The sequence below is a fragment of the Bufo bufo genome, chromosome 2 (genome assembly GCF_905171765.1).
Source record: "Bufo bufo chromosome 2, aBufBuf1.1, whole genome shotgun sequence".
Classification (NCBI taxonomy): Eukaryota; Metazoa; Chordata; class Amphibia; order Anura; family Bufonidae; genus Bufo; species Bufo bufo.
The window spans coordinates 104878465-104905636 of NC_053390.1; the positions used below are offsets into that span (position 1 = coordinate 104878465).

General features: G+C 41.3%; 1 protein-coding gene across 4 annotated transcripts in view; it reads left to right on the plus strand.

Annotated features, from left to right (window-relative positions):
• HOMER1 (homer scaffold protein 1) overlaps nt 1-26828 on the plus strand; it is a 135581-nt gene extending 108753 nt beyond the window's left edge. For all 4 annotated transcript variants that reach the window (XM_040421380.1, XM_040421382.1, XM_040421381.1 and 1 more), the window contains 4 exons: nt 13466-13622; nt 16137-16247; nt 20643-20723; nt 24324-26828. In XM_040421380.1, coding sequence (XP_040277314.1) covers nt 13466-13622; nt 16137-16247; nt 20643-20723; nt 24324-24512 — 538 coding nt within the window. In that variant the 3' untranslated portion in view covers nt 24513-26828. The remainder of the gene's footprint in view (nt 1-13465; nt 13623-16136; nt 16248-20642; nt 20724-24323) is intronic.
• The last annotated feature ends 344 nt before the right edge of the window (nt 26829-27172 follow it).

Sequence of the window (27172 nt, forward strand, 5' to 3'; positions counted from 1 at the left end):
ATTACTGGAGGGGGTACATATCTCACCCAAAATGCTCAGATGGGTGAGGTAAAAGAATCCAGGAAAGCTGGGTGGTTTCTGCAAAGTGAAGTTTGTTGAGGCTTGTTTCTTAATTCTCCTTTATGAGTCTGGATTTTTATGGACTGGTGGGTAGGTTGGTAGAGGGACCTGCCATTTCCTTCCACTTCAGTACAACATTTCCCCCTAGCCTGAGATGAACCCAGGAGTAGTTGCTGGGCTCATTACTGAGGGGATAAATACAAGACTTAAAAGCTCATTCAGTGTCTGAGCCTGGAAGTTGCCTGTCCTGTCAGGCTACTTTCACATTCGCATTAAGCTTTCCCGACAGGCTGTTCCAGCTGGATTCGTACTAACGTTTGCACATGGGGACCGGTTGGAGATCCGGCTGCAGCATGGCAAACATGCCGAGAGGCAGTTGGACAAAAACCGCTGCACACTGACAAAAACCGTGCTGCAGCCAGATCTCTGGCCAGTCCCCATTATAGTAAATAGGGTCGGGGTAGGCTTCCAGCAGCACATGTGTGCAAATGGTAGTACAGGTTCGGCAGGCTGTTGCCTTTCCGGAACAGCCTGTCGGAAAAGCTGAACACGAGTGTAAAAGTAGCCTTAGTTGTGCAAAGTCTGATCCCCCTGTGGACATGGAGTACTTATATGTAAGGGCTCATGCACATGAACGTATTTTGTTTCCGTGTCCGTTTGTTTTTTTTGCTTACCGTATGTGGAACCATTCATTTCAATGGATCCGCAAATAAAACGGAAATTACTCCGTGTGCATTCCATTTCCGTGTGTCTGTATTTCCATTCCGCAAAAAAATAGAACATGTCCTATTATTGTCTGCATTACGGAAAAGGATAGTACTGTTTTATTAGGGGCCAGCTGTTCCGTTCCGCAAAATACAGAATGCACACGGATGCATACGTATTTTTTGCGGATCCGTTTTTTGCGGACTGCAAAATTCATACCATCGTGTGTATGAGCCCTAAGTGAGTTCCCAGATGGGCAAGGTGATTTACTTTGTTTCTATCACTTACATGTGGATCCTTAAAAGTGACCAATGATCTGGGATGTCCTACGTTGTGTAGAAAAATACAATTTGTTTGGACTTTTAACCCCCAAAATCTATGAGTTTGTCATTGCTAATCCCACCACAAGCACACAGACCAGCGACATCCCTATATTAAAAATAAACAAAAAAATTAAAAATCACAGGCATTGTCATGTCCCAAAATGGCAAACTATTAAAATATAAAAGTATTCATCCCGTGTACAATATCCTCCATTTTCTATATCATGCTCAGATTAAGAAACAATAGTAAAATGCCTAATTACATAGCCACATATAATATAGCGTTATTCATAAAGTGAAGCCTATTGTGTTTTAGTACTTGGATATATTAGGATATCTGGGTGCTTTGGAAAGAAAAGTAATCTTGTCTCCATAGAAACGTTAAATATTGCTGTGCTCCAATGTTCATAACTCACTTGCGTACCATCATTTTATGGTACACCAAAATTATTCCATTCATATGAGTAACAGTCTGGAAATAATCTACATATGAAGAATCCGTATTAGAACATTATGCCATAGCTCTCCAGTCATTGTGAAACAGCAAACAGCAAAGTCCCAGCAAACCCTACAAAGCAGAACAGTAGCTGAAATAGCCATAGGCATTGTAACTACATTCAATAAAAATGACTGCCTGTAACTACATTTACCATAGCCTGTGTTAGTAAGAACATGCTGGGAGTTGTGGGTTCTGCTATAGGTAATATTAGATCTCTGGTTATTGTTTAAATGGTTTGGTACAGAATGTCAGGTTTAGTGAACCTGGGCCATAAAACCTGAACCTATGTCTAGTGAACAGAAAACTGCAATCTACTGAAATCAGGATTGAAGTCATAAAGCTATGCGCTATACATTCAGAAGGACTTACTGTATATCTGTGTCTCTAGCCGTAAAGAGGTTGTGTGGTTTAAAGAATTAAAAAAAATCTGAGATTGATCAGTGGAGGCTTCATTAAGGACCTTCATCAAGTAGCCAAAGTGAAAAGCATCCACAAAGAGCACCTTTTAATTGGAGGACCAAATAGTCTATTGAATTCAATGAGACTTGTGCAATGCTTTATTTCCCCTGTGGAGGCACTGCAGGGAAACTGAACACCTGTTGGTGGGTTCCTCTGCAGATTAAATCTGATCATTAAGGTTCCCAGCAACAATCCACCCTACGATCAGCCTAATTTCCTGGAATTCTACAAATAAAATTGTATTTACCAGGTATGGTAGCATAAAACAGCGACATTGGGGTATCAGGTTCAAACAGCAGTTGGTTACATGATCTGATATTTGTTAGCAGAGATACAAAATCTGTAACAGGTCTCCACTACCCAGCAGTGGCATGCCTACAATGAAAACAAACCACGTGACTGCTATAGGGCCCTGAAGGAGGAGAGGCCTGGCGCTGAACTTCTTCTGTTCTCAATGTGAAAAGAATGCACTTTCAGGCAGTCAACACTAGGGGGAGCTCAGTTCAAAGAGATGAATACAGTTTCCATTGCAGACAGTAGTAACTGTATAAACTCCGATGGACTGAGTTCCCCCTAGTGGTAACTGCAGACAGACAGCTTTGGAATATGTGAGATGAAGCAGGAAATGTATCTATGTATTTATGCCTGTTGTCTGAGAAATATGGTGTTATTTTTGAAGCACCAGTTCCGCTTTTTCCGACATAGAAGTCTGATAAAGTAGGTGAAGCAGAGGGTGACTTTTGTATATTACAATTTTTTTTAAATTTCCTCTGCTTCATAAATTTGTCTGAAAATTTTCGGTTGCACTTCTGCGTAACCTGGGAATGTTTGTGGTACGCATACTGGGAAATTGGCAGTGCAGGGAGCAGTGTCGGTCTGGGGTACACAGGGCCCATCAGTAAAATTCATTCTGGGGGCCCATTGTAAAGCTACATGCATATACTACATGCTCACACAACCCAGTTTTTTATATGGACATAGGCAATGTACTGTATAGCATCTCAGCCAGCCTTTCTATATGTCAGTCTACTGTGCCATATGCCACTTGAGCAGGGGGTAGGGGACTAGGGTCCCACCTTGCCCAGGGCCCACCGGAGAATTCATCTGTTCCCCTGTGGGCCAGTCTGAGCCTGGCAGGGAGGGCCATACCAAGCTTTGCTATGGGGCTGTATGAGATCTGTGCATGTCTCTGCTACCCACCATGTGCTACCTACGATTTACAATATTGGTGTCCCTTATGTGGCAGAAGGGCCTTATGTCGCAGAGTCCCCTCAGAAACCAGGGCTTGAGTGTGGCTGCTACCCCTGCACCGACACCACACCCATATGTTAGTAACTAAATAGAAACAATTTAGTTTAATTTATGAAAATATTACAATAATAGATCATCTTCTTTGCAGATCTCTTCAAGATCCTACTCTTACGATCTTAGGAGAACGTTTGCTTCTCTTGCTTGGAGTAATACCTTGTATAGAAAGCTATGTCCCTAATAATCTCTTGCTCTGCATTTTTTTTGGTGAGCTTAAATAATTGTATGCTTATCTTCTATGCCAAATAATACTCCATATGGTGAAACTAATGGGATTTATTTTTCATAACTGACCTACTTTGCAGAAAATAAAACTGCTTTCATAGCCTTTGGCAGTGAATTCTGATCCGACGCACAGATAGAGAAGGTACTTCTTTAATGACTCACATTAATTCTAATGATAATTTCCAACATGGAGAGCGGCTCGTTCAGCTGGGTTTATGGTCTAACAGCGTGAAATAGCATTGATGTACGCCATTAAATTAATCAGGAGAGCCGTGTGTATGTGAAATAGGACTGACTGGGATGCATTTGTGTTTTATTTTAAGAGAAACCCTAATTTTGTTCGTCGGTTTCGTCTTCATTGGTGTTTTAATTACTTCATATACCACGAACGGAATGTTATGGGTTCAGGTACCGGGAAGTTTATTAGCTTTCCTTTTAATGGTTTGCACAGGTAATACAATATTCATGTCTAAGACGTGTTTAGTGGTTCTAAACGAGGTACCATGTTCCCAGATTATACAACCAGAACTAATGGTGGTGTTCATTGCGGTGGTTTTGGCCCATTCAAGAGGCTGCAAAGGTTGCGCGTTAGGCAATTGCCACCATTTTGCAGTCTGCTATGGGGCTATACTGTACCTCCGTGCGCCTTACAGAGCAACACAAAAGTGTTGTATGTCCTATGCCATGTTATGCAGATATTCTCACCTAGCCTATAGATGAGAATACAATGGCGTTATACAGTGGCATACTGTGTGCCTATAGTACCAACCTGGAGGGGCATAGCTCTGTTGCGAAACTATATCTGAAGGACATTATCTTGTAAGCATCAGCAGCAGGTTGGTATGAGGATATGTTCACATAAAAATCCCATGCACATACTGCAGAAGCATTGAGATGTATGAAAACAACTACAAGGCACACCAGATCATTACTGTACAACAAATGGAGAAGAAGCCGCACTCCAACAAAGTCAGGTCATAGTGATTTACTCCCCCATGTTCACAGAATTGAGCACGTGGGTGAATAAATCATTGTTGCTTGACTTTGCTGGAGTGCAGCTTCTCTATTATGTGTTGTATGATGGTGGGGACCTTGGAGAATGGCTCCATGGAGTTTGCAACCATTGTCCGGTGAGATTTTACTCCACTGCTGCATCACCTTCTCTCCTTAGATCATCAGTGCAGATGGCATCATGCCACCTCCCACAGTATAGTTAGGTGAGCCTTGTAAGATCTATATTGCGGCTGCAGCACTCAGACCCCCCATGGTTCTACTGAATCATAGATCACCATACCTGATGAGTATGTAAGAGTAATAGACTTTCTGAGTGTAATTATCCATTAGGGAGACCACGAGACTCCCCAGTGAACAATCACTCTGCCAGTCAAGCATTTGGAGAGGTGAATGGCAACAGACCTCAAAATCTGAGGTGATCATGCTGGACCTCCTCACTCCACAGCTTGCTCCCCTTCTATCTTGGCCACCAACACTTCTGCATCTTACTTTTTTTTTGCAGTATGTTTGTGGCAGATAAGAGCCTAAGGTTACATTTCTTTTTTCTTTTTTTTTTAAATATTTTTTAAATATGAACAAGAGTAACAGAAAGAGACTGGAAGGTGCAGATATCTGCTTCTCAGTTGGTGTTTTATGCAGGACTCAATTTACCACTAGACATGTGCTTATTGGCTGTCCGGGGGAAGAAGTGTTTGCTGAAATGGAAATTAGTGTATTAATACACTGGAAAGTGTGTATTCTTATGTGAATTCTGTGTAATTACATGGTAAATATATACTCATAGATGTGAGAGTGAGAGGAGGACACCCATGGATGCACAAGGTGAAGGCTGCAGAGAACGCTAGATGTTGTGATAAGCCCATCGCAATGTTCTGCTTTATTTGTACAAATAAGCAAACATTTTGTGGACTATCTGATGGGTGTAGTGTAAAGCACCAGAGGATCTGTGCAGCAAACACCCTGTGATGTAAATGTGGTACTGGTCATGTCTGACAATGCCAGCATATCACCATCGGTTTGTCAAGATGAAAGTGAGTTTTATTAAAAAGACAATTGCACATTAAATATGTGGGTTGAGATGAACAACTTCTTTAGTTTTTAATTTACTTGTTTTTATAAATCTCCTCCTGTCTCCACATTGCACTTAAGTGCTCCATAGCAAAGCTGCTAAATAAAGTGCCCCCAAGTGACAGCTCAGTGCAATCTTCATCTATATAGACCAGGGCCCAATTATAAGGAGGGCACAAGGATTTTCCCCCAACAACAAAGGTTTAAGTAGTAGGGTTAGTAGTATATTACTAAGGATTAGAGCTCTGTTCTTTTACTGAGCTCAGATACCTAGAATATTTTTTGCGGATCAGATGCTGACCCATTAATCTCAATGGGACCGCAAAATATGCGGACAGCAGACTATGTGCCGTCCACATCTGAACCTCCATTCCACAGCCCCGCAAAAAGATAGAACATGTCCAGAGATCTGAAATAAATACCATAGGAAGTAATTACTATAGGTTTACGTGGATAGCTCACCACCCTTCTCAGTATGAAAAAGGTGCTCTAGTCAGAAACTGATCACCCAATCAGTCAAAGGTACATACTGGAAATGAATCTATATATGACTAACACTCACTATGTGGGTCACATCAACAGCATTTAATGAATGAGCGCAGTAAAATCAAACAGCAATATCAAACAGCAATGATTCAATGTTGATAACACTTAAAAAATATAATGCTAAAAATCACACTGTTAAAACACCACAGTCCTGGAACATATACAGGTCCTTCTAAAAAGAATTAGCATATTGTGATAAAGTTCATTATTTTCTGTAATGTACTGATAGACATTAGACTTTCATATATTTTAGATTCATTACACACAACTGAAGTAGTTCAAGCCTTTTCTTGTTTTAATATTGATGATTTTGGCATACAGCTCATGAAAACCCAAAATTCCTATCTCCAAAAAATAGCATATTTCATCCGACCAATAAAAGAAAAGTGTTTTTAATACAAAAAAAGTCAACCTTCAAATAATTAAGTTCAGTTATGCACTCAATACTTGGTCGGGAATCCTTTTGCAGAAATGACTGCTTCAATGCAGCGTGGCATGGAGGCAATCAGCCTGTGGCACTGCTGAGGTGTTATGGAGGCCCAGGATGCTTCGATAGCGGCCTTAAGCTCATCCAGAGTGTTGGGTCTTGCGTCTCTCAACTTTCTCTTCCCAATATCCCACAGATTCTCTATGGGGTTCAGGTCAGGAGAGTTGGCAGGCCAATTGAGCACAGTAATACCATGGTCAGTAAACCATTTACCAGTGGTTTTGGCACTGTGAGCAGGTGCCAGGTCGTGCTGAAAAATGAAATCTTCATCTCCATTAAGCTTTTCAGCAGATGGAAGCATGAAGTGCTCCAAAATCTCCTGATAGCTAGCTGCATTGACCCTGCCCTTGATAAAACACAGTGGACCAACACCAGCAGCTGACATGGCACCCCAGACCATCACTAACTGTGGGTACTTGACACTGGACTTCAGGCATTTTGGCATTTCCCTCTCCCCAGTCTTCCTCCAGACTCAGTCCACTGCTTCCGCAGGTCCCCCAAGGTCTGGAATCGGTCCTTCTCCACAATCTTCCTCAGGGTCCGGTCACCTCTTCTCGTTGTGCAGCGTTTTCTGACACACTTTTTCCTTCCCACAGACTTCCCACTGAGGTGCCTTGATACAGCACTCTGGGAACAGCCTATTCGTTCAGAAATTTCTTTCTGTGTCTTACCCTCTTGCTTGAGGGTGTCAATGATGGCCTTCTGGACAGCAGTCAGGTCGGCAGTCTTACCCATGATTGTGGTTTTGAGTAATGAACCAGGCTGGGAGTTTTTAAAAGCCTCAGGAATCTTTTGCAGGTGTTTAGAGTTAATTAGTTGATTCAGATGATTAGGTTAATAGCTCGTTTAGAGAACCTTTTCATGATATGCTAATTTTTGGAGATAGGAATTTTGGGTTTTCATGAGCTGTATGCCAAAATCATCAATATTAAAACAAGAAAAGGCTTGAACTACTTCAGTTGTGTGTAATGAATCTAAAATATATGAAAGTCTAATGTTTATCAGTACATTACAGAAAATATCGAACTTTATCACAATATGCTAATTTTTTGAGAAGGACCTGTAAAGTCTGTGGAAAGGATGTATACCAAGTGATCACCTTCAAAATACACCCTAAAATATAAAAATATAAAATGTACAATCCTACTGGTAACAAATATCTGCGTATGGAATAGAGTCTTGCATATGCACTGGGAACTTATAAATGCGGTCCCTTGAAGCGTAATATTTGTGTGTTGCGCAAGTCCCGCTTTCCTTACCTGAGTAGTAAGAGATTGCTCTTTGGTCATAAAGTTCAGTATTGTCACTAGGACACTGTTCCTTAAAATTTTACATGCAGCGTGTACCCCGACGGTTAAACTGCAAAGAGTCTGTCTTTCTTAGGTGCAATGTCCACGCTTAATAGTTAACAATCCGGTCCGCTGGGGGGCAGCAAGCCTTATTAGAGATTCTAATATGCCCAATGATGTTATGGGTCGTATCTTATGGTGGTCGGTGCTGTGAGGATAAGTAGCTTACCGGAATGCAGTAGTAGTCCGCAGTCCCATTTTTTCAGCTCTTTACTCACCACCGTGCGGCTGTAGCTGCTCCCTCGGCGTCCTCGCTCCCTGGTGCGTATCACATGACTCTTCTCCGAGATATCGTCTTGGTCCGGTTCTTGAGTGAGATTTTACTCACAGAATAAGGAAATATGGAGCGCTCCAATCCTCAAGTTTGTTTCAATCATCTAGATCATCTCCAGGTTCTTTGTAAATGCAGGGATATCACGCCAAACGCGTTTCGGGGACCTCACTCCCCTTCTTCATTGGCTCTATCCCTGCTGCAAACATCACATCCTTTTATACCGCCCTAAGTCCTCTTCAAAATCTGGACTGGAACACACATTTTGCTTATTGCGGTATTAATGCGTTTTCCATGCGGTTTTTGGGCAACACATGCGTTTTTTCTATATTTTACTCCTATTGTTACGATTACTATAGGTATTAAAGGAAAAATTGCTTCAGGATTGCTTACTCTTAACAAATTGAAAAATGTTAAAAAGGGTAAAAAGTATCAAATTCACTTTATAGACAAGGGGAGAATGCATAGTATTGCAGTCTGTCATAGATTCGTGTTCATAAAATAAAAACGTACTCATGAGAAAAGCGGTATCATCATAGCCATTCTGTAGTAGTAGCATAGTACACTCAAATTTCTATGGTTTTAATAATAGTGTTGTTTATTGCGACATAAGAACGGATTTTGTTTCCGTGTCCGTTCCATTTTTTTTGCGGCCCGTTTGCGGAACCATTAACCTTAATGGGGCCACAAATAAAACAAAAATTCAGTTTCTGTATATGTCCGTTCCGCAAAAAAATAGAACATGTCCTATTGTTGTCCGAGTTACGGACAGGAATAGTACTGTTCTATTAGGGGCCGGCTGTTCTGTTCCACAAAATACGGAATGCACACAGACGTCATCTGTATTTTTTGCAAATCCATATTTTGCGGACCGCAAAATTCATATGTTCGTGTGCATGAGCCCTAAGTCAGTACGTAGTATCAAAATTCTGCGCATTGGCAGTAAAAGTTATTAATCGAAAAGCGTAAACAGTGACCCAATAAAACAGTGAGGCAATAGTGGGCACCACTCCAGCTCCACCACTCACTGTGAATCATACATGTTCCACCAAACTCAGAGCCCATTGTGAAAACGTATACAGTATGTATAAAAAAATGAATGGATGAGAACATGTCCTATTCTTGTCCATTTTGCAGACAAGGATAGGACATTTCTATTGAAGTGAAAAAGAAAATAGCAGCATGCACATGGGCGGGATCTGTGTTTTACGGATCCGCGATTTGCGGACCGCAAAACACGGCTGTGTGTATGAGCCCTTAGACTGTAGCATGCTGCTTCTTCTTTTCTCAAACTCAGACCCTTACATACACTAGAATGCTGTTAGATCCTATTTGTCCAGCAGCTACCGGGGAGGGGGCCACCACTAACCTTAATCCAGCTCCTAGGGGTGGAGTTTACCCCCATGAAAGCCAAGCAAATGCTTGAAGTCCCTGGAGATCAGGGTACACCCTGAAGAGCAGTAGCAGAAGTGCCAAGACTTCACTGCTAAACTGAGAGTGGGGCTTAGCAGGGTGGAAAATAGTGGTGCAACAGGGCAGAACTTAGCAGTTCCAAATCCACCTCTTCAGACGCTGATATACATGGTTAGAACAATCTAGAAACATCTGAGTAGATGTACTCTACTCGGGTTACGTTCCATCAGATGTGGAGCCTGTGTTTGGTGTATATGACTCGAAAAACTCCTGGTGTATACGTCAAACATTTCCATAGGGCAAAAATGAAAGGACAGGTAAAACTAGTATATTTTTATTTAGATAAAGGAGAATGATGATAAGAACAGCTCTGTATCAAAAATCTGGCTGACAGAATCCCTTTAATATGCTGTAATGTCTTTGGGGCCCCTCTGGTTTCACACCTCAGGTGTAACTGCTACCTCTGCGCCCCCTATAGCTACACCCCTGGCACTACACAGCACATACTGTTATATGTATATGTTCAGTTCCTGTAAGATCTGTTCACAGAACATGAAGCACTTCTCCGATTTACCTTTTCCTCTCTATACTTTATTCATAAACTGCGTCTAATGAGGTGATTTTTCGGCATCTGTACACATCTGATGACTGCTCCCTCTTTAGTTAAATAAACTTGTCCCTATCGCTCTGTGTGAAATGGATGATGTGCTTTGAACTGTTTGCAGATTTATGAATGATTAAGGCTGAACACTAACTGCGGAGATCAAAAGTAATTTACAGAACTGTTGTCGAAACCTCTCCTGAGGGATCCGAGGAGCTGATGTTTCCAACTAAGCTGAGCGATCATTCTTAAAGAGACACTAGCCCAAATTTACTCATGTGTCTGCGCCAAAAATCTGTCTACAAAGTGGCACAAATCTAGTGTTTCTAAATTTTTTCCCGCCATGCTCGACAAGGGGTTGGGGCTTTGCGGAAAGAACATAGCTTGGCAGCAATGGGGTGGAGTCTAATAGACACCATTTTGCTCCAAAATTATGCCACAATTCTGTGTAATGCAATCACAAATATGTATGTAGTGGATACTTGAAACATCACTCTGTTCGTGTGGCGTGTATGCACGAGACTGAATCTCTATACAGTCCAATATTTGACATCCAAGGGTCCGGTTATCCAGCATCCTAAAGGAAGCCCCTTATTATTGCAGTAATACAACGATATTGATTTTACTGGATCCAAAGCTAACAACATAAAAGGCGATGGGGAAATACAGGCACATTGGATATTTCTGCACTATAAAAGGTCCAGTCATTCAGAAATGTCCTGCTGTCTCAGATGTTGGCTTGTAGGAATTATAAAAAACACAGGAGCCTTTAGACACGGCAGCATGGTGGTTCAGTAAGGTTGCCTTGCAGCAATAGGTTTCGGGATTTGAGTCCAGCTGAAGACATCTGCATGGAGTTTGTATGTTCTCCCAGTGTTTTGTGGGTTTCCTCCAACACTTCAAAAAAATACATTTGGAAATTAAAATTGTGAACCACATTGGGCACAGTAAATGTTGTCGACCTTTGTACAGTGCTGTGGAATATCTATTTTAGCAACAGAAATAAAAAAGATGCAATATCTCACCAATTCATACTTGAGCTGATACATTTTACCTGCAATTCACGTCAGTGTGATTACACTTAGGGTACAGTATCTACAGTGGAAATAGAGCGGTGATTTCATATTACTACTGCCGTATATTTAATATGCAGCTGTGGAGGTCTCGGAGACGGTTTATTTACCTTGGGCCATGTTTGAAAGCCTCAAAACTAAAGAAAAACTTTATCTACCAATAATGTTTATTCCACCACTAACACACCTGCCTCTCAGTTGGTACTGGTTCTCTTTACACAGGTCCAACTGGTTTAGTCGTACTGGCAATGCTTCCTTGGACAAAAATAAGCAAATTAGCTCTCCTCCACAAGGAAGAAAGCTCAGTATCCAGTGCCACCTATAGGGAGTTACCCTGTAAGTCAATGTCCAACCCATTAAACGAGTTGTCTCGCCATAAGAATGTATCCCCTAACTACAGGATAAGGGATAAGTATCTGATCAGTGGGGGTCCAACTGCTGAGAACCCCATGATCATAAGAATGAGGTTCTGGAGTCTCTGGAGTGGATAGAGGGGGTGGTTATGCATGTGCGCTGCCACTCCACCACCTCTGCTGAAGAGGAGCCAAGTACAGTGCTCCTCTATATCTTAAAGTCCCATAGAGTTGAATGAAGTGGGAGCATGACCACTATTTCATTCACTGTGGGGACTTCAACATCTTATTCTTGTGATTGGTGGGCTCTGACTGTTGGGACCCCTACCATTCAGATCCTTGACTACTATACTATGGATGGGAGTCAAGGTCTTATGGTGGGGTAACCCCTTTAAATAGCCTTGAAACATAAAAATAAAAGCACATATATGTACATAAAAAGAAGGATTAAAAGGGCAATAGGGGCAATTACCCTTAGGCTTCCATTATTACATCTACTTATGGAGCGCTACCACATATACAGGTCTACTACTTTCTCTGATCTATCATTCTGTTTTCGGGCCCCAGGGTAATTCTTCTCTCATGTCACTCCAGGCTCTGCCACCCCCTTTCTCGCTAGACCAGAAAGAGTACATGGCAAATACTACCAGCCACTTGGTGTCATTGGAAATATGATTTCTCAGTTCTCTCCAGCCACAAATCCAACTCCGACTTTTGCCACCCATGTCCTTCTACCTATAAGATAACTGGTCCTAAGTGGAAATGTAGCCCTTGCTAAAGGTTTATATTTATAAAATCTTACTGTGGCAATGAAGAGGGTTTGAGTGAGTGAGTGAGTGAGTGACCAAGTGCTAGCACATGAGTAGGAGAGAGAGTTGTACAACACTACTATTTGGGTGCTGATATTTGGGCACTCTATAGTAGTATTACATGGACACTATTTGATACTATGTGCTTTTTGTTACTTATGTTTAGCACAGGGTGTTCTTTCACTTTACCAGTCCTCTTCTGCACATTGCAGTGGACCTAATGGAAACTGAAGAGGGACATTTTACTAATCCATGTACACAAAACCATAGACATACTCATATACTCATATGCATCAACCATAAATGGGAGCCACAAGGCCTCCATCTGTAGCAAAATCAATTCATGATTTTAATCTTGGGAAAGAAGTTGAACCTAGCTGTCTTTACTTGGTCCCATATTCAGGACTATGCACTTAAGAAGTACTGCTGTATATGGGCAGCACGGTGGCTCATACTGGTGCCTTGCGGTGGGGAAGTCCTAAGTTCAAATTTCGACCAAGGACGGCATGGGTTTTGTATGCTCACTGTGTGTTTGCGTGGGTTTCCTCTGGGTACGCCAGTTTTCTCCCACACTTCATAGAGATACCAACAGGGAATTTACATGTGAGCTCCACTGGGGACAGCAAGCATTAATAATGTCTGTAAAGTTTTGCGGAATATGTCAGCGATTTATAAGTGTGTAAAATAAATAATGAGGGAAACAGAGGAAAAGTCTATGATCTCAGTTCTGTGGATTCTCCAGTCAATAAGTGGACACGATTTGTAGTGATTGCCAACGGTCGACAGATTTGATTATGTAGCATAATTTTGTTTTGTTGCATTGTTGCATTTTGTTATATGATGTTCTCCTATACATTGTATCTATCTCATTGCTTTTATTTTGTGTTTTTTTTTTATCACAGTTCTGCAATTAACAAGCACTGGGAAGCAGAACTGGCCACACTCAAAGGAAACAATGCCAAGCTCACAGCAGCCTTGCTGGAGTCTACTGCCAATGTCAAACAATGGAAACAACAGCTTGCTGCGTATCAGGAAGAAGCAGAACGTCTCCACAAACGGGTGGGTATCGACATCTTGTGCCAGTGCTGGGTCATAATGTAGAGCTGCAGGTGGTAAGTCGAACCAGATTATTTTTATGTATTCTATTCACAGGAAGTGACATGTCCTATTCATTTCCTGAAGTCAACTCCTTCAACGCATTTTTTCAAATTTACCATACATCCTTGAAAGTTTATGTTTATTTTAGGCGATTTTAATATTGCTGCCTTATACATTTTGGGAAAGCCGGATCATTATCAGCAGGTGCTGAGGATGAGTATGTAAGGGTACTTTCACACTTGCGTTCAACTTTTCCAGTATTGAGTTCCGTCCTAGGGGCTCAATACCGGAAAAAAACTGATCAGTTTTATCCTAATGCATTCTGAATGGAGAGCAATCCGTTCAGTATACATCAGGATGTCTTCAGTTCAGTCACTGTACGGTTTTTGGACAGAGAAAATACCCCAGCATGGTGCAGTATTTTCTCCGTCCAAAATTCCGGAACACTTGCCCATTGAAATGCATTAATGCTTGATACGGCCCGAAGTGTTCTGGAAAAACGGATCCGGTTTTGCGGTCTGCGCATGCACAGACCTTTAAAAATGTGAAAAAGATAAATACCGAATCCGTTTTTCCGGCTGACAACCAAAGAGACGGATCCGGTATTGCAATGCATTTGTAAGACGGATCCGCATACGTTTGCATACAGATTGCCGGATCCAGCAGGCAGTTCTGTCCAACAACGCAAGTGTGAAAGTACCCTAATATGAAGATTTGCTTAGAGTCAGTATTGCCAACCTGATTTTTTTTTATATTGTGGACAACTTATCCAAAAATCACCAACATTTTTTTACAGACAAATTGAAAAACCATAATGAATAATAAAGATTAGAAGTAAAACACCTCTATAAGTTAATCTACTGATATGAACTAATGTAAAATAATGATAATTACAATCACAGTGACCTGCTCAAGGATCACCAGCCTGAACAAGAGTCATGGACACAGCTATTTTTTTTTTGTCCTGGACACAGACTATTTTCACAGACTGTCCGGGAATTTCTGCACCGTTGGCAGCCCTGTTGCTGGACCTGGGTACCTGCATGTATTTGTCTCTTAATCAGGGTTTAAGGTGACAGGGAAGTATATTGATATACTGTATAACAACTGAAATGGCATTATTTTTAGTTCTGAAAAATGTCGCCCATTTGGCTTCATATTGTTTGAGAGATCTTTCATCTATTATAAACATCCTATGCCGGCAAACAATGAGAGGAACTGCTGTATAAAGCCTCATTCACACGTCAGTGTTTAGTCAGTGATTTCCATCAGTGATTTTGAACCAAAACCAGGTGCGGCTTTAAACACAGAACAGGTCCAGATCTTTCCCTAATACCTAATGTCTGTGGAGGCTCCAATCCTGGTTTTGGCTCACGATAACTGATGGAATTCACTGACCGAACACTGATGTGTGAATGAGGCACTAAGTATAAGTAAGATGAGGACCCATTCACTTCAATGGGGCTGCAAAAGATGCGGGCAGCACACTGTGTGCTATCCACATGCGTATGTCCATTCCGTGGCACCCACAAAAATATAGAACATGTCCTATTCTTTTCCACATTATGGACAAGGATAGAACTGTTTTATTATGGGCTGCACGTTACATTCCACAAAATGCTGAAAACACGCAGCCGGTATCCGTGTTTTACGGATCCGTAATCTGCGGATCGCAAAACAGTGTATGTTACAGTGCATGAGCCCTAATGAACATGGCCATATTATACATCTTTTTTTGTATAGATCTGTTGTTTGGCACCTGTGGAGTTCCTCTAGTTGCCTCTTATTTCAAATGGTGGCATATGTGCGTCATTGTCTCCAACTCCGCACTATGGGTATATAGCAGCTTTGCCATGAGCATGAGGCCTATGTTTAGTATCCAAAAACATACAGATAACTTGTATTTGTATGACCTTAAAGGCTATGTATACCTTCGGAGGCAATTTTGTTTTTATAATTGCATGTTACTCATTTTTGGCTAAAAATAATTTTTTCAATCGGCCTTTATTTAAAATATTGAGCTGTTCTGTCACAAAGGGTTAACTGTTTGTCTAGCTGTGTGACTGGTACTTTCACTTTGTGCTGGTCATCTAATAAACCTTATCTCTAAGGTCATTATTTTAGCCACATTCTTATGTGTTTATAAGGTCATAGAGCAGAGATAAGGAGTCTGCTTGCTCCTGGTCTGACGGAAAAGACAGAAAATCCAAAGGATGCTACTAGAGCATCTCAGCTCTGTACAGAAAAAAGGACGCTATATTTTTTTAATAAAGACCAGTTTAAAAATATATATTTTTAGCTCAAAACGAGTACAATGCAATAATAAAAAAATTGTCCCCAAAGGTTTACATAGCCTTTAACATGTTTATCTGGGATAGGTTAGTGGGAAAGTGCAGGTAAGTACAGTTCTCTTCACAACCACTTTAATCTATCTATACCTGATGAATCGTGCACTGTCATCCTCTCTTTCCGCAGGTGAGTGAGTTAGAATGTCTCAGCGGTCAAGCAAATGCAGTGCAAACGCACAAAACAGAACTCAACCAGACTATACAAGAATTAGAGTCAACACTGAAAAAGAAAGAAGAGGTCAGTGCACTTCTGTGTTACACTTAGCGGAAGTTACATTACTGCATGATACACCTGGAGTTTTTTTGTGGTTTCATCCGAGGTGCCCTCATATGTCTATATCTGATTACATACATAAAATATTCCTCTGGACGGGCAGCATATTGGCATTACCATCAGCTCTGTATTATAATTTAATATGACCTAACATAGAACTATTATTATTATTATTACTATTTATTATTAAAGCGCCATTCATTCCATAGCGCTGTACATATGAAAAGGGTTATGAATACATAATACAAACAATTGCACTAAGCATAAAAAAGATGAGTTACAAACTGGTACAGAAGGAGAGAGGGCCCTGCCCGGGAGGGCTTACAATCTACATGGTATGGGAGAAGGACACAGTAGGTGCGGGTAAAGCTGGTCATGGCAGTATAAGGTCAGCAGGGTCACTAGTTGTAGGCTTGTCTGATGAGGTGGGTTTTTAGGTCTCTTTTTAAGGATTCCACTGTAGGTGAGAGTCTGATATGTTGGGGTAGCAAGTTCCAGAGTGTGGGGGATGCACTGGAGAAATCTTGGAGGCGATTGTGGGAAGAGGTGATAAGAGGAGAGGAGAGAAGGATCGGAGATTGCTTGTGGGGAAGTATCGGGAAAGTAGCTCAGAGATGTAGGGAGGGGACAGGTTGTGGATGGCCTTGTATGTATTTGTTACAAACCGGATTCCAAAAAAGTTGGGACGCTACACAAATCGTGAATAAAAACTGAATGCAATGATGTGGAGGTGCCAACTTCTAATATTTTATTCAGAATAGAACATAAATCACGGAACAAAAGTTTAAACTGAGAAAATGTACCATTTTAAGGGAAAAATATGTTGAATCAGAATTTCATGGTGTCAACAAATCGCCAAAAAGTTGGGACAAGGCCATTTTCACCACTGTGTGGCATCTCCCCTTCTTCTTACAACACTCAACAGACGTCTGGGGACCGAGGAGACCAGTTTCTCAAGTTTAGAAATAGGAATGCTCTCCCATTCTTGTCTAATACAGGCCTCTAACTGTTCAATCGTCTTGGGCCTTCTTTGTTGCACCTTCCTCTTTATGATGCGCCAAATGTTCTCTATAGGTGAAAGATCTGGACTGCAGACTGGCCATTTCAGTACCCGGATCCTTCTCCTACGCAGCCATGATGTTGTGATTGATGCAGAATGTGGTCTGGCATTATCTTGTAGAAAAATGCAGGGTCTTCCCTGAAAGAGATGACGTCTGGATGGGAGCATATGTTGTTCTAGAACCTGAATATATTTTTCTGCATTGATGGTGCCTTTCCAGACATGCAAGCTGCCCATGCCACACGCACTCATGCAACCCCATACCATCAGAGATGCAGGCTTCTGAACTGAGCGTTGATAACAACTTGGGTTGTCCTTGTCCTCTTTGGTCCGGATGACATGGCGTCCCAGATTTCCAAAAAGAACTTCGAATCGTGACTCGTCTGACCACAGAACAGTCTTCCATTTTGCCACACTCCATTTTAAATGATCCCTGGCCCAGTGAAAACGCCTGAGCTTGTGGATCTTGCTTAGAAATAGCTTCTTCTTTGCACTGTAGAGTTTCAGCTGGCAACGGCGGATGGCACGGTGGATTGTGTTCACTGACAATGGTTTCTGGAAGTATTCCTGAGCCCATTCTGTGATTTCCTTTACAGTAGCATTCCTGTTTGTGGTGCAGTGTCGTTTAAGGGCCCGGAGATCACGGGCATCCAGTATGGTTTTACGGCCTTGACCCTTACGCACAGAGATTGTTCCAGATTCTCTGAATCTTCGGATGATGTTATGATGATGATAGATGCAAAGTCTTTGCAATTTTTCGCTGGGTAACACCTTTCTGATATTGCTCCACTATCTTTCTGCGCAACATTGTGGGAATTGGTGATCCTCTACCCATCTTGTCTTCTGAGAGACACTGCCACTCTGAGAAGCTCTTTTTATACCCAATCATGTTGCCAATTGACCTAATTAGTGTTAATTGGTCTTCCAGCTCTTCGTTATGCTCAAATTTACTTTTTCCAGCCTCTTATTGCTACTTGTCCCAACTTTTTGGGGATTTGTTGACACCGTGAAATTTTGAATCAAAGTATTTTTCCTTTAAAATGATACATTTACTCGGATTAAACGTTTGATCTGTCATCTACGTTCTATTACAAATAAAATATTGACATTTGCCATCTCCACATCATTGCATTCAGTTTTTATTCACAATTTGTTTAGTGTCCCAACTTTTTTGGAATCCGGTTTGTAGTATTTTGAACTGAATTCGCTGGGTAATGGGGAGCCAGTGAAGGGATTGGCAGAGGGGAGAGGCAGAGGAGTAACAGGGTGAGAGGTGTATTAGTCGGGCAGCAGAGTTGAGGATAGATTAGAGGGGTGTGAGAGTGCTAGATGGAAGGCCACAGTGGAGAATGTTGCAGTAGTCTAGGCGGGAGATGATGAGGGCATGTACAAGCATTTTCACAGATTCAAACTTGAGGAAAGCGCGGATGTGGGAGATGTTTTTGAGTTGGAGGCAGCAGGTGGTGGAAAGGGCTTGGATGTGCGGTTGGAAGGAGAGGGCAGAATCCAAGGTCACTCCAAGGCATCGGACTTGGTTGACTGGGGAGAGTGTGCAGCCTTTGATCGTGATAGATAGGTCTGTTGGGGAGGTTGAGCAAGATGGGGGAAAGATGATGAATTCTGTTTTATCCATGTTAAGTTTTAGAAAGCGAGAGGAGAAGAAGGATGATATGGAAGATAGGCATTGTGGGATTCTGGATAATAAGGTGGTGATGTCTGGACTAGAGAGGTAGATTTGTGTGTCGTCAGCATAAAAGTGATACTGAAAGCCATGGGACTCTATGAGCTGTCCCAGGCCGAAAGTGTAGATAGAGAAGAGCAGGGGTCCTAGGACAGAGCCTTGCAGGACACCAACAGAGAGGGAATGAGACGAGGAGGTGGTGTAAGAGTGGGAGACGCTAAACATCCGGTCTGTGAGGTATGATGTGATCTAGGAGAGGGCCAGGTCAGTGATGCCAAGAGATGAGAGAGTTTGCAACAAAAGGGAGTGGTCGACAGTGTCAAAGGCAGAGGACAGGTCAAGGAGAAGGAGGACAGAGTAATGTTTTTGGGTTTTGGCCGTTAGTAGGTCATTGGTGACTTTGGTAAGAGCAGTCTCAGTCGAGTGGTGGGGTCGGAAGCCAGATTGTAGCCGGTCAAAGAGGGAGCAGGAGGAGAGGTGAGAGGACAGTTCAGAATGGACATGCTGCATATCTTTTTCCCCTGTTGGACCCTGAAATATAAAAGAACTGTCCATATAGACAGAAGAGGTGGTGACACCAGTGTTGTAGCTGCCTTGTCCATGATTGGGTTATGCTCTTGAGTAGCGCTGTTTGCATTATGTTTTTATTAGTTAGCTATGTTTATATCTTGTAACCATATACCGACATTTGACTGTCATTTTACAGGTTTCATATAGATTCAATCTTTTTAACATATTTTATAGCCCGGAGGTGAAATCACAATTCTGCAGGTTTCAGAACTGTATACATTTCTTGTTGGATCGATGCCAGTACACAGCGTCATCTGATGAGTTGCGTTCTGAGAAGTGTCATCTGTAGGCCTTATTCACACATTGAAATGTTCATGTAATTTTTATATATACTTTCTTAAGTCAAAACTGGGACTGGATCCAAAAATTATGAGAATAAATCTCTGACTTATACTTCTCCTTTTTGATCCAGTATTGAAATAAAAATTTAAAGTAAAAAAGACAAATGGAAATAAACTGTACAAAAAATGCACTGTGTGAAAACGTCCCAACACCAGGCACGTACGGTAATCTGAAGTAATCGGAGGAGAACAGTGGAAATGACAATGTTGATGTGAACCCAGTCTTAAGCTAGTTTCACACTAGCGGCAGGCTGTTCTGGCACAGTGGTTTTTGTCCGGGATTTTCAGTATATTTGTCAGGTAGTGGCTGGATCTCTGCTGGACCCCTATATAGTTAATGGGACCGGTGGGCATTCAGGTACCGTCCGGCAATGCTGGATCCAGAGAACTCCGGCAGGCTGTTCACTAGTGTGAAACTAGCCTTACCCTTCCATTACTTTATAGAGGCTCAGCTAAATTGTTATAGGTGTGTTTGTCAGCAAGCTTGTTGACGGTTTCCAGTAACCTCCAGCAGAACTGTGAATGCAGCTCTGGACTATAAAACAGGCTCTGTTACTTGGCTAATTGTTAATCAGAGGGAGTCATGCCAACTTAATGCAAACCCCAGAAACTACAATAGTGGCGATGCATCTGTATATGTCTTGGCCAGTGACACCACCTCACGAGTCCTTGAACGGGATTACTTACTGTCATGTTTGCTGTTTTAGGAAATAGAGAGATTGAAGGAAGAAGTTGAACACGCTAAGGAACTACAAGACCAGAGGGATTCTTTGAGCCAAAAATTACAGGTATTCTTCCACATCATTATTCCAGATGTGATCGATTTTTACCTGCCGGCACATACACATGAAAAAAAAAGTGTGACACTCTTCACATTCGTGTAGCATCTCTGAAAATGCTTACCTCGGCGTTAAATGTAAAATCTGCTTAAATATTCAGATTCTTTGTATCATTAAAGGAATATTAATATAGACTGATAAGATTCTAATTGCATGGTTCATCCAGAAGCCAATATATGGACACAGCAATCTTGCTTAAACGAATATGAAAGGAGGTTTGATAAGCCTTTAATAATTAATTAAAAATAAAGCTCTGGGATAATATAGAGAGCAATGAAAATGACAGACACTTAATTGCAATAATAAAATGTAAAATATTTTCAAGTCATAGCAGTCAACTTGGTGCTTTGTAGTTGAGCGTAGACAGAGATTAATTACACTTCTCCTTCTCCAGCTCAGGAACGTTTCATAAGTGGGTACAGCAGAAGGCTGGTAAGGGCATCTAGTTAATTGTCCTAATAGACATCTGCACTTATAACACAGGGGCCGATAATAAGACATGCACTCAACTTACTTTTAGCTGCGAGATCAGAAAAACTGAGAGACGGCAGAACAATCCAACCATGCATGACATTAAAGTTGTCTCCAGTGGTGTGACTAAAGTTCTGTGGGCCCCAGAGCATACAGTCAGCTAGCACCAGGCTGGCATACTTTATCACAGTACCCCCAGGCGTCTGTCAGTGCAGAATACAGTCAACCAGTGGGCCTAGCACAGCAGCCAGCATATATTATAGAAATCAGCACCTCTTCTTGCATGCATTGCTCTGGACTCAATCTTTGCATGATGCCAGTGTGGCAAGACGTGCCATGCTGCAGTAGTAGATGGAACCCTTCTTTCTCACTGAACACATTCACTTTGCTGGCATGAATGGCACAGTATTGTGCCTGTGCATGCAACAGAGGTGAGAGATGACTGCTAGATGTGCAATATGGGATCATCTGGGATCATTACTCCCCTTGTTGTATCCTCAAGACAACCCTTTGTGTAATGAGGCTGGCCCGCAGATTAAATGATTTCTATCTGCAGGACAAACTTCTCCCACCCATAGTGATCAGCTACTATCACTCTCAGAAGCTGGGAATGGCCTTGACAGGGTTGATATGGGATTGCATGATGGCCATTCAAATGAATAGCTGATAATATGCTACCGTAGTTGGACGGTTGCATTTGATACCAGAATGCCATCTAAGGCTACTTTCACACCAGTGTTTTTGCTGGATCCGTCATGGATCAGCAAATACGCTTCCATTACTGATAATACAACCATCTACATCCGTTATGAACGGATCCGGTTGTATTATCTTTAACATAACAATGACGGATCCGTCATGAACTCCATTGAACGTCAACGAGGGACAGATCCATTTTCTATTGTGTCAGAGAGAACGGATCAGTCCCCATTGACTTACATTGTGTGTCAGGACGGATTCGTCTTGCTCCGCACCACATTGCAGACCGAAAAATGCTGCTTGCAGCATTATTCTGTCCGCAACAGGGACGCAAACAAACGGAATGGAATACATTCTGGTGCACTCAGTTCCGTTCAGTTTTGTCCTCATTGACAATGAATGAGGACAAAACGGAAGTGTTTTCCCCCCACTATTGAGATCCTATGACGGATCTCAATACCGGAAAGGGAAGGCGCAAGTGTGAAAGTAGCCTGAGCAAGACTTCCCTCTTTTTTTTTTTTTTTTTTACTTATGATTGTTTATAGGGATATTTAATATTATTACACTTTAATGGGCTTTTACTGTATTCGGTAAGTATCCACTATAAAACAAATCATGCACTATTTGTTTTATGGAGGTAATTCACAGCAGCACATAGAATGTCTAGGCCTTCCATATGCCACTGTATAGGGCGATGCACATGATTTAGCCAAAAGCCTGAGTCTATGGCCAGTTCTGGGTCAACACTGAGTCTATGATAAGTTACTCATGATCTCTGCTTTTGTTTTACAAAATGATAACCTGAAAAATTTAGACTAGACTGTTACCAAACGTGGATTTTTCCTCCTCTAGACCAGCCTACACACAGCTTATACCATAACGTTATATATGCCATACACTAGAGATTCAGCTTTTCTTTCTTCCATGATGAAATACTTTGCTGTATTTTATGCTCCAATGTTCAATCAAATACTGGCCAAATAGTGAATATATGTACAGTACAGACCAAAAGTTTGGACACACCTTCTCATTCAAAGAGTTTTCTTTATTTTCATGACTATGAAAATTGTAGATTCACACTGAAGGCATCAAAACTATGAACTATGAACATGTGGAATTATATACATAACAAACAAGTGTGAAACAACTGAAAATATGTCATATTCTAGGTTCTTCAAAGTAGCCACCTTTTGCTTTGATTACTGCTTTGCACACTCTTGGCATTCTCTTGATGAGCTTCAAGAGGTAGTCCCCTGAAATGGTTTTCACTTCACAGGTGTGCCCTGTCAGGTTTAATAAGTGGGATTTCTTGCCTTATAAATGGGGTTGGGACCATCAGTTGCGTTGAGGAGAAGTCAGGTGGATACACAGCTGATAGTCCTACTGAATAGACTGTTAGAATTTGTATTATGGCAAGAAAAAAGCAGCTAAGTAAAGAAAAACGAGTGGCCATCATTACTTTAAGAAATGAAGGTCAGTCAGTCAGCCAAAAAATTGGGAAAACTTTGAAAGTAAGGGCTATTTGACCATGAAGGAGAGTGATGGGGTGCTGCGCCAGATGACCAGGCCTCCACAGTCACCGGACCTGAACCCAATTTAGATGGTTTGGGGTGAGCTGGACCGCAGAGTGAAGGCAAAAGGGCCAACAAGTGCTAAGCATCTCTGGGAACTCCTTCAAGACTGTTGGAAGACCATTTCAGGGGACTACCTCTTGAAGCTCATCAAGAGAATGCCAAGAGTGTGCAAAGCAGTAATCAAATCAAAAGGTGGCTACTTTGAAGAACCTAGAATATGACATATTTTCAGTTGTTTCACACTTGTTTGTTATGTATATAATTCCACATGTGTTAATTCATAGTTTTGATGACTTCATAGTCATGAAAATAAAGAAAACTCTTTGAATGAGAAGGTGTGTCCAAACTTTTGGTCTGTACTGTATATATCATAAACATTTGGAAGCTACAGTAAGTAACCTGGGGACCTTACAAATGGTGTAGTTCCTTCTCGTCACTGGTTATTTTGTCAGTCTTAGCATTATCAGTTCCCTGTTTTGTACCAGCTGACAAATGGCAAGCTATGCAGGATGGTCCTGAAGAAAGGCCACCATACACGGGTGACTTTACTGCTGAGTGCTGTCATTTGTTAGCTGATGTTTGCACGAGGACAGCTGCCCCACTGGGTAGAAGAGTCCTTAGCAGCAGCCTTCCTCGACAAAGTAGAATTTCATTGACTTGGACATCTTTGCAGACTTTTCCAGAGGCTCCCAACATCTTTACTGGTTTTAAGAAGTTTAGAACAATCTCACCCTGTTACTGTCTCCATGGCAAGTAAGTCAACCCTCAGAAAAGTTAATCTGCTGTTTTCATTTTTCAACTGCAGGAAGTGGAGTCGCATAACAAAGACTTGGAAGGACAACTGGGCGACTTAGAACAACGACTGCAGAAAAGTCAGGGCGAGCAGGAAGCATTTCGCAATAACTTGAAGACTCTTTTAGAAATCCTGGATGGCAAAATCTTTGAACTCACTGAATTGAGAGACAGCCTGGCCAAGTTGATAGAGTGCAGTTAAAAAGGCAAAAAAAAAGGGCTGCCACCACCAACCTTCTCAAAGACGCACCGGCTCACTTCACAGCACGGTGGTGGGCTCTGTATCAGAGTTGCACAAAATCTGAACGGAAAAACTCCTTTCCGAGAGTTTAATTGCAAATTTAGTAGTTGGCTGAAGTGTGAAATTGAGACTTGCTTTATTAGCTAACAGAGAGGAAATTAAAAATAAAACTTGAATTACAAATTACCTCCTTATTCCCTTATTGGCCATAATGAACTTTAACACATTCAGTGCCAGGTAGTCCTACACTCTAGCCCTGAATGTACAAGATTCTTTCCAGTAGTTTTTGAGTAATCCATCTCCGGATTGCTGACAGATGAATATAAAAAAAAAAGTAGTCACCAGTGTTTAGTTTTTTTTTGTTTTGTTTTTCAGACATACTATACAGAATATTGCTTTATTTTATAGGTTTTTATTTAGTTCTTTTCTATGAAATACCTGCTTGCAATGTTTTGTGCAAAAAAAATAATAATACAAAAACAAAAAAAAAACTTAGTCACGGGAGAAGCCCTTTGTATTTTTGTTGAAATCTGAACATTTTCTCAGGATATTTTTGCACTGTCGAAAAAAAAGTGCATTACTATTTGACCTAGCCAGGAGTGAGAGAGACTTCACTTTAACTGACATTAGTTAGAGTACCCGCCTACCCGTTGTATAATGTTCTTTCTTTTTATACTGGAAGATGTCTCTTTGCAAAACTTCACTCTGGTGTTTATTTCTTTACTAGAACCGTCTGGTGTAAAGTTTTACCTTTCATTTTAGTTAATTTTAAGGCAAAAGGAAAAAAATAAATAAAAAAAATCGGTCTCATTTTCTTATACACTGTAAAGCCAACTCCAAAGGCAGCTGAACATTATGGAGATTAAAGTTGTTACATTAGTATATATTTGAAGAGTATTACTAAGAATATTTAACAAGAGTTTAATATATGGACTTTTAACTGCATATGAGTATGTTTTGAAATGAATGCAAAATGTTTACTTATGTATTTTGGAAGACATCATTTCTGAACGTCCAATGCATCTCAATGTACGTAGTAAGTGATAATAGGAAATCCTGTTTGTTCTTAATTATATCTAAGGATGTACCTCTATTGGGAAGCTGTTCATTTTAATTGATCAAACTGTGAACTCAATTTCTTGGAAATGTAATGATCCCGGTTTAGCCCCTTCATCCATGAAGACCATTTCTGCAAAGTTTCTCTGGAATTCAGTAATTTTCATTATAAAGCACTCCTTGGGATAAGAATGCAGCTTTACCAACATGCCAATGGGTTTCCCATTTGGCGACAAGTGCCAGTAATAATGTAAATTAGGTTCCCGAGAAGTAGATGAGGAGATGTTCACAGTGTGTTTCTGGTGCTGCATTTATAAGCATATACTTAGGCACTTGCTGGGTATTAATACCTCAAAATACACATTTATTAGGTATAAGCTCTTGTCTGTGTCTTAATGCAACAATATGGTTTATTTAATGCGCATTTATTTATGAAGTATACAGTTACAGCAATTTTAAATGTCCACTTGCTGAGACTGGGGGAGCATCTTGTATTGTGTGTGAAGATATTGCTCCCAACAACATGATTTTGTAAGCGCAGAATTGATCTTTTTTTATTTTTCCATAGCTCACCACCCACTGGGATGATATACTTTGATATGTGTATAGTACCTCTCACAGTGGCCATGTTGCTATACTTCAGACATCATTTTCTGATCTTATTCACATTAAAGGGGCTTCCGGGGCCCAGCAGGTTCCACAAAGCTTAATTACTCACATATTGCCTATAAAGGAAAGTTTCTATTATACTTACCGTCTCAAAGTTATGTGGATCGGCCACTCGGGAACCCAGTCAGAAGACGCTTCTCTCTAAAAATCTTGCTTCTGCAGACATCATGCCCTTACCAGGCTTCCAATCTGGTTGATAGAGAGGCCATCACTTCTGCTGTGGACGGAACTATAACCATACTTCTTCATGCTGCATGTGCAGATGAAGTGGATGCAGGAGTTTGCGCATGCCCTGGGGGCCCAACTACAGCAGAATGATGTCCCCAACCATCAACCAGACCAGAAACCTGGTAAAAGATGTGAGTTCAGCAGAAGCAAGATTTTCAGAAGATGAGTATCACAAGATTGGGTTCCCAAGTGGCCAATCCATGCAACTTTGAGCTGGTGAGAATATTACTAAACTTTCCTCCACAGAGTTTGTGGAGCCCACAGGGTCCTAGAAAACCACCTTAAGGTCATAGATGCATCATGTTGACTGAATAGAGAGATGGGCCAATCGTTGCAGGCTCTTAGGGACCTGTAGAGTAGGGAGCATTAGCTCAGGTTGGCCCAACCTCAACAGAGTAAGGCCTCAATCAGACAGATGTATTGTACCTGAATGTGTATGTAAGACACAGACCAGGTTGGACAGAATTTAACTACTGAGACCATAGGGCCCTATGGTGCTATAGTCTCAGTTTAGATGAACAGTGGGGGTTCTGGGTATAACATCTGGGATACTAACTATTACGGACATGTACAATACGGCTATTCGAATGAGGCCTAAGTCTGGCAGGGGACTCCTTTTTTCCACAGGCAACGCAACATTTGAAAATGAGGAGAGTTGGGCTTATCTT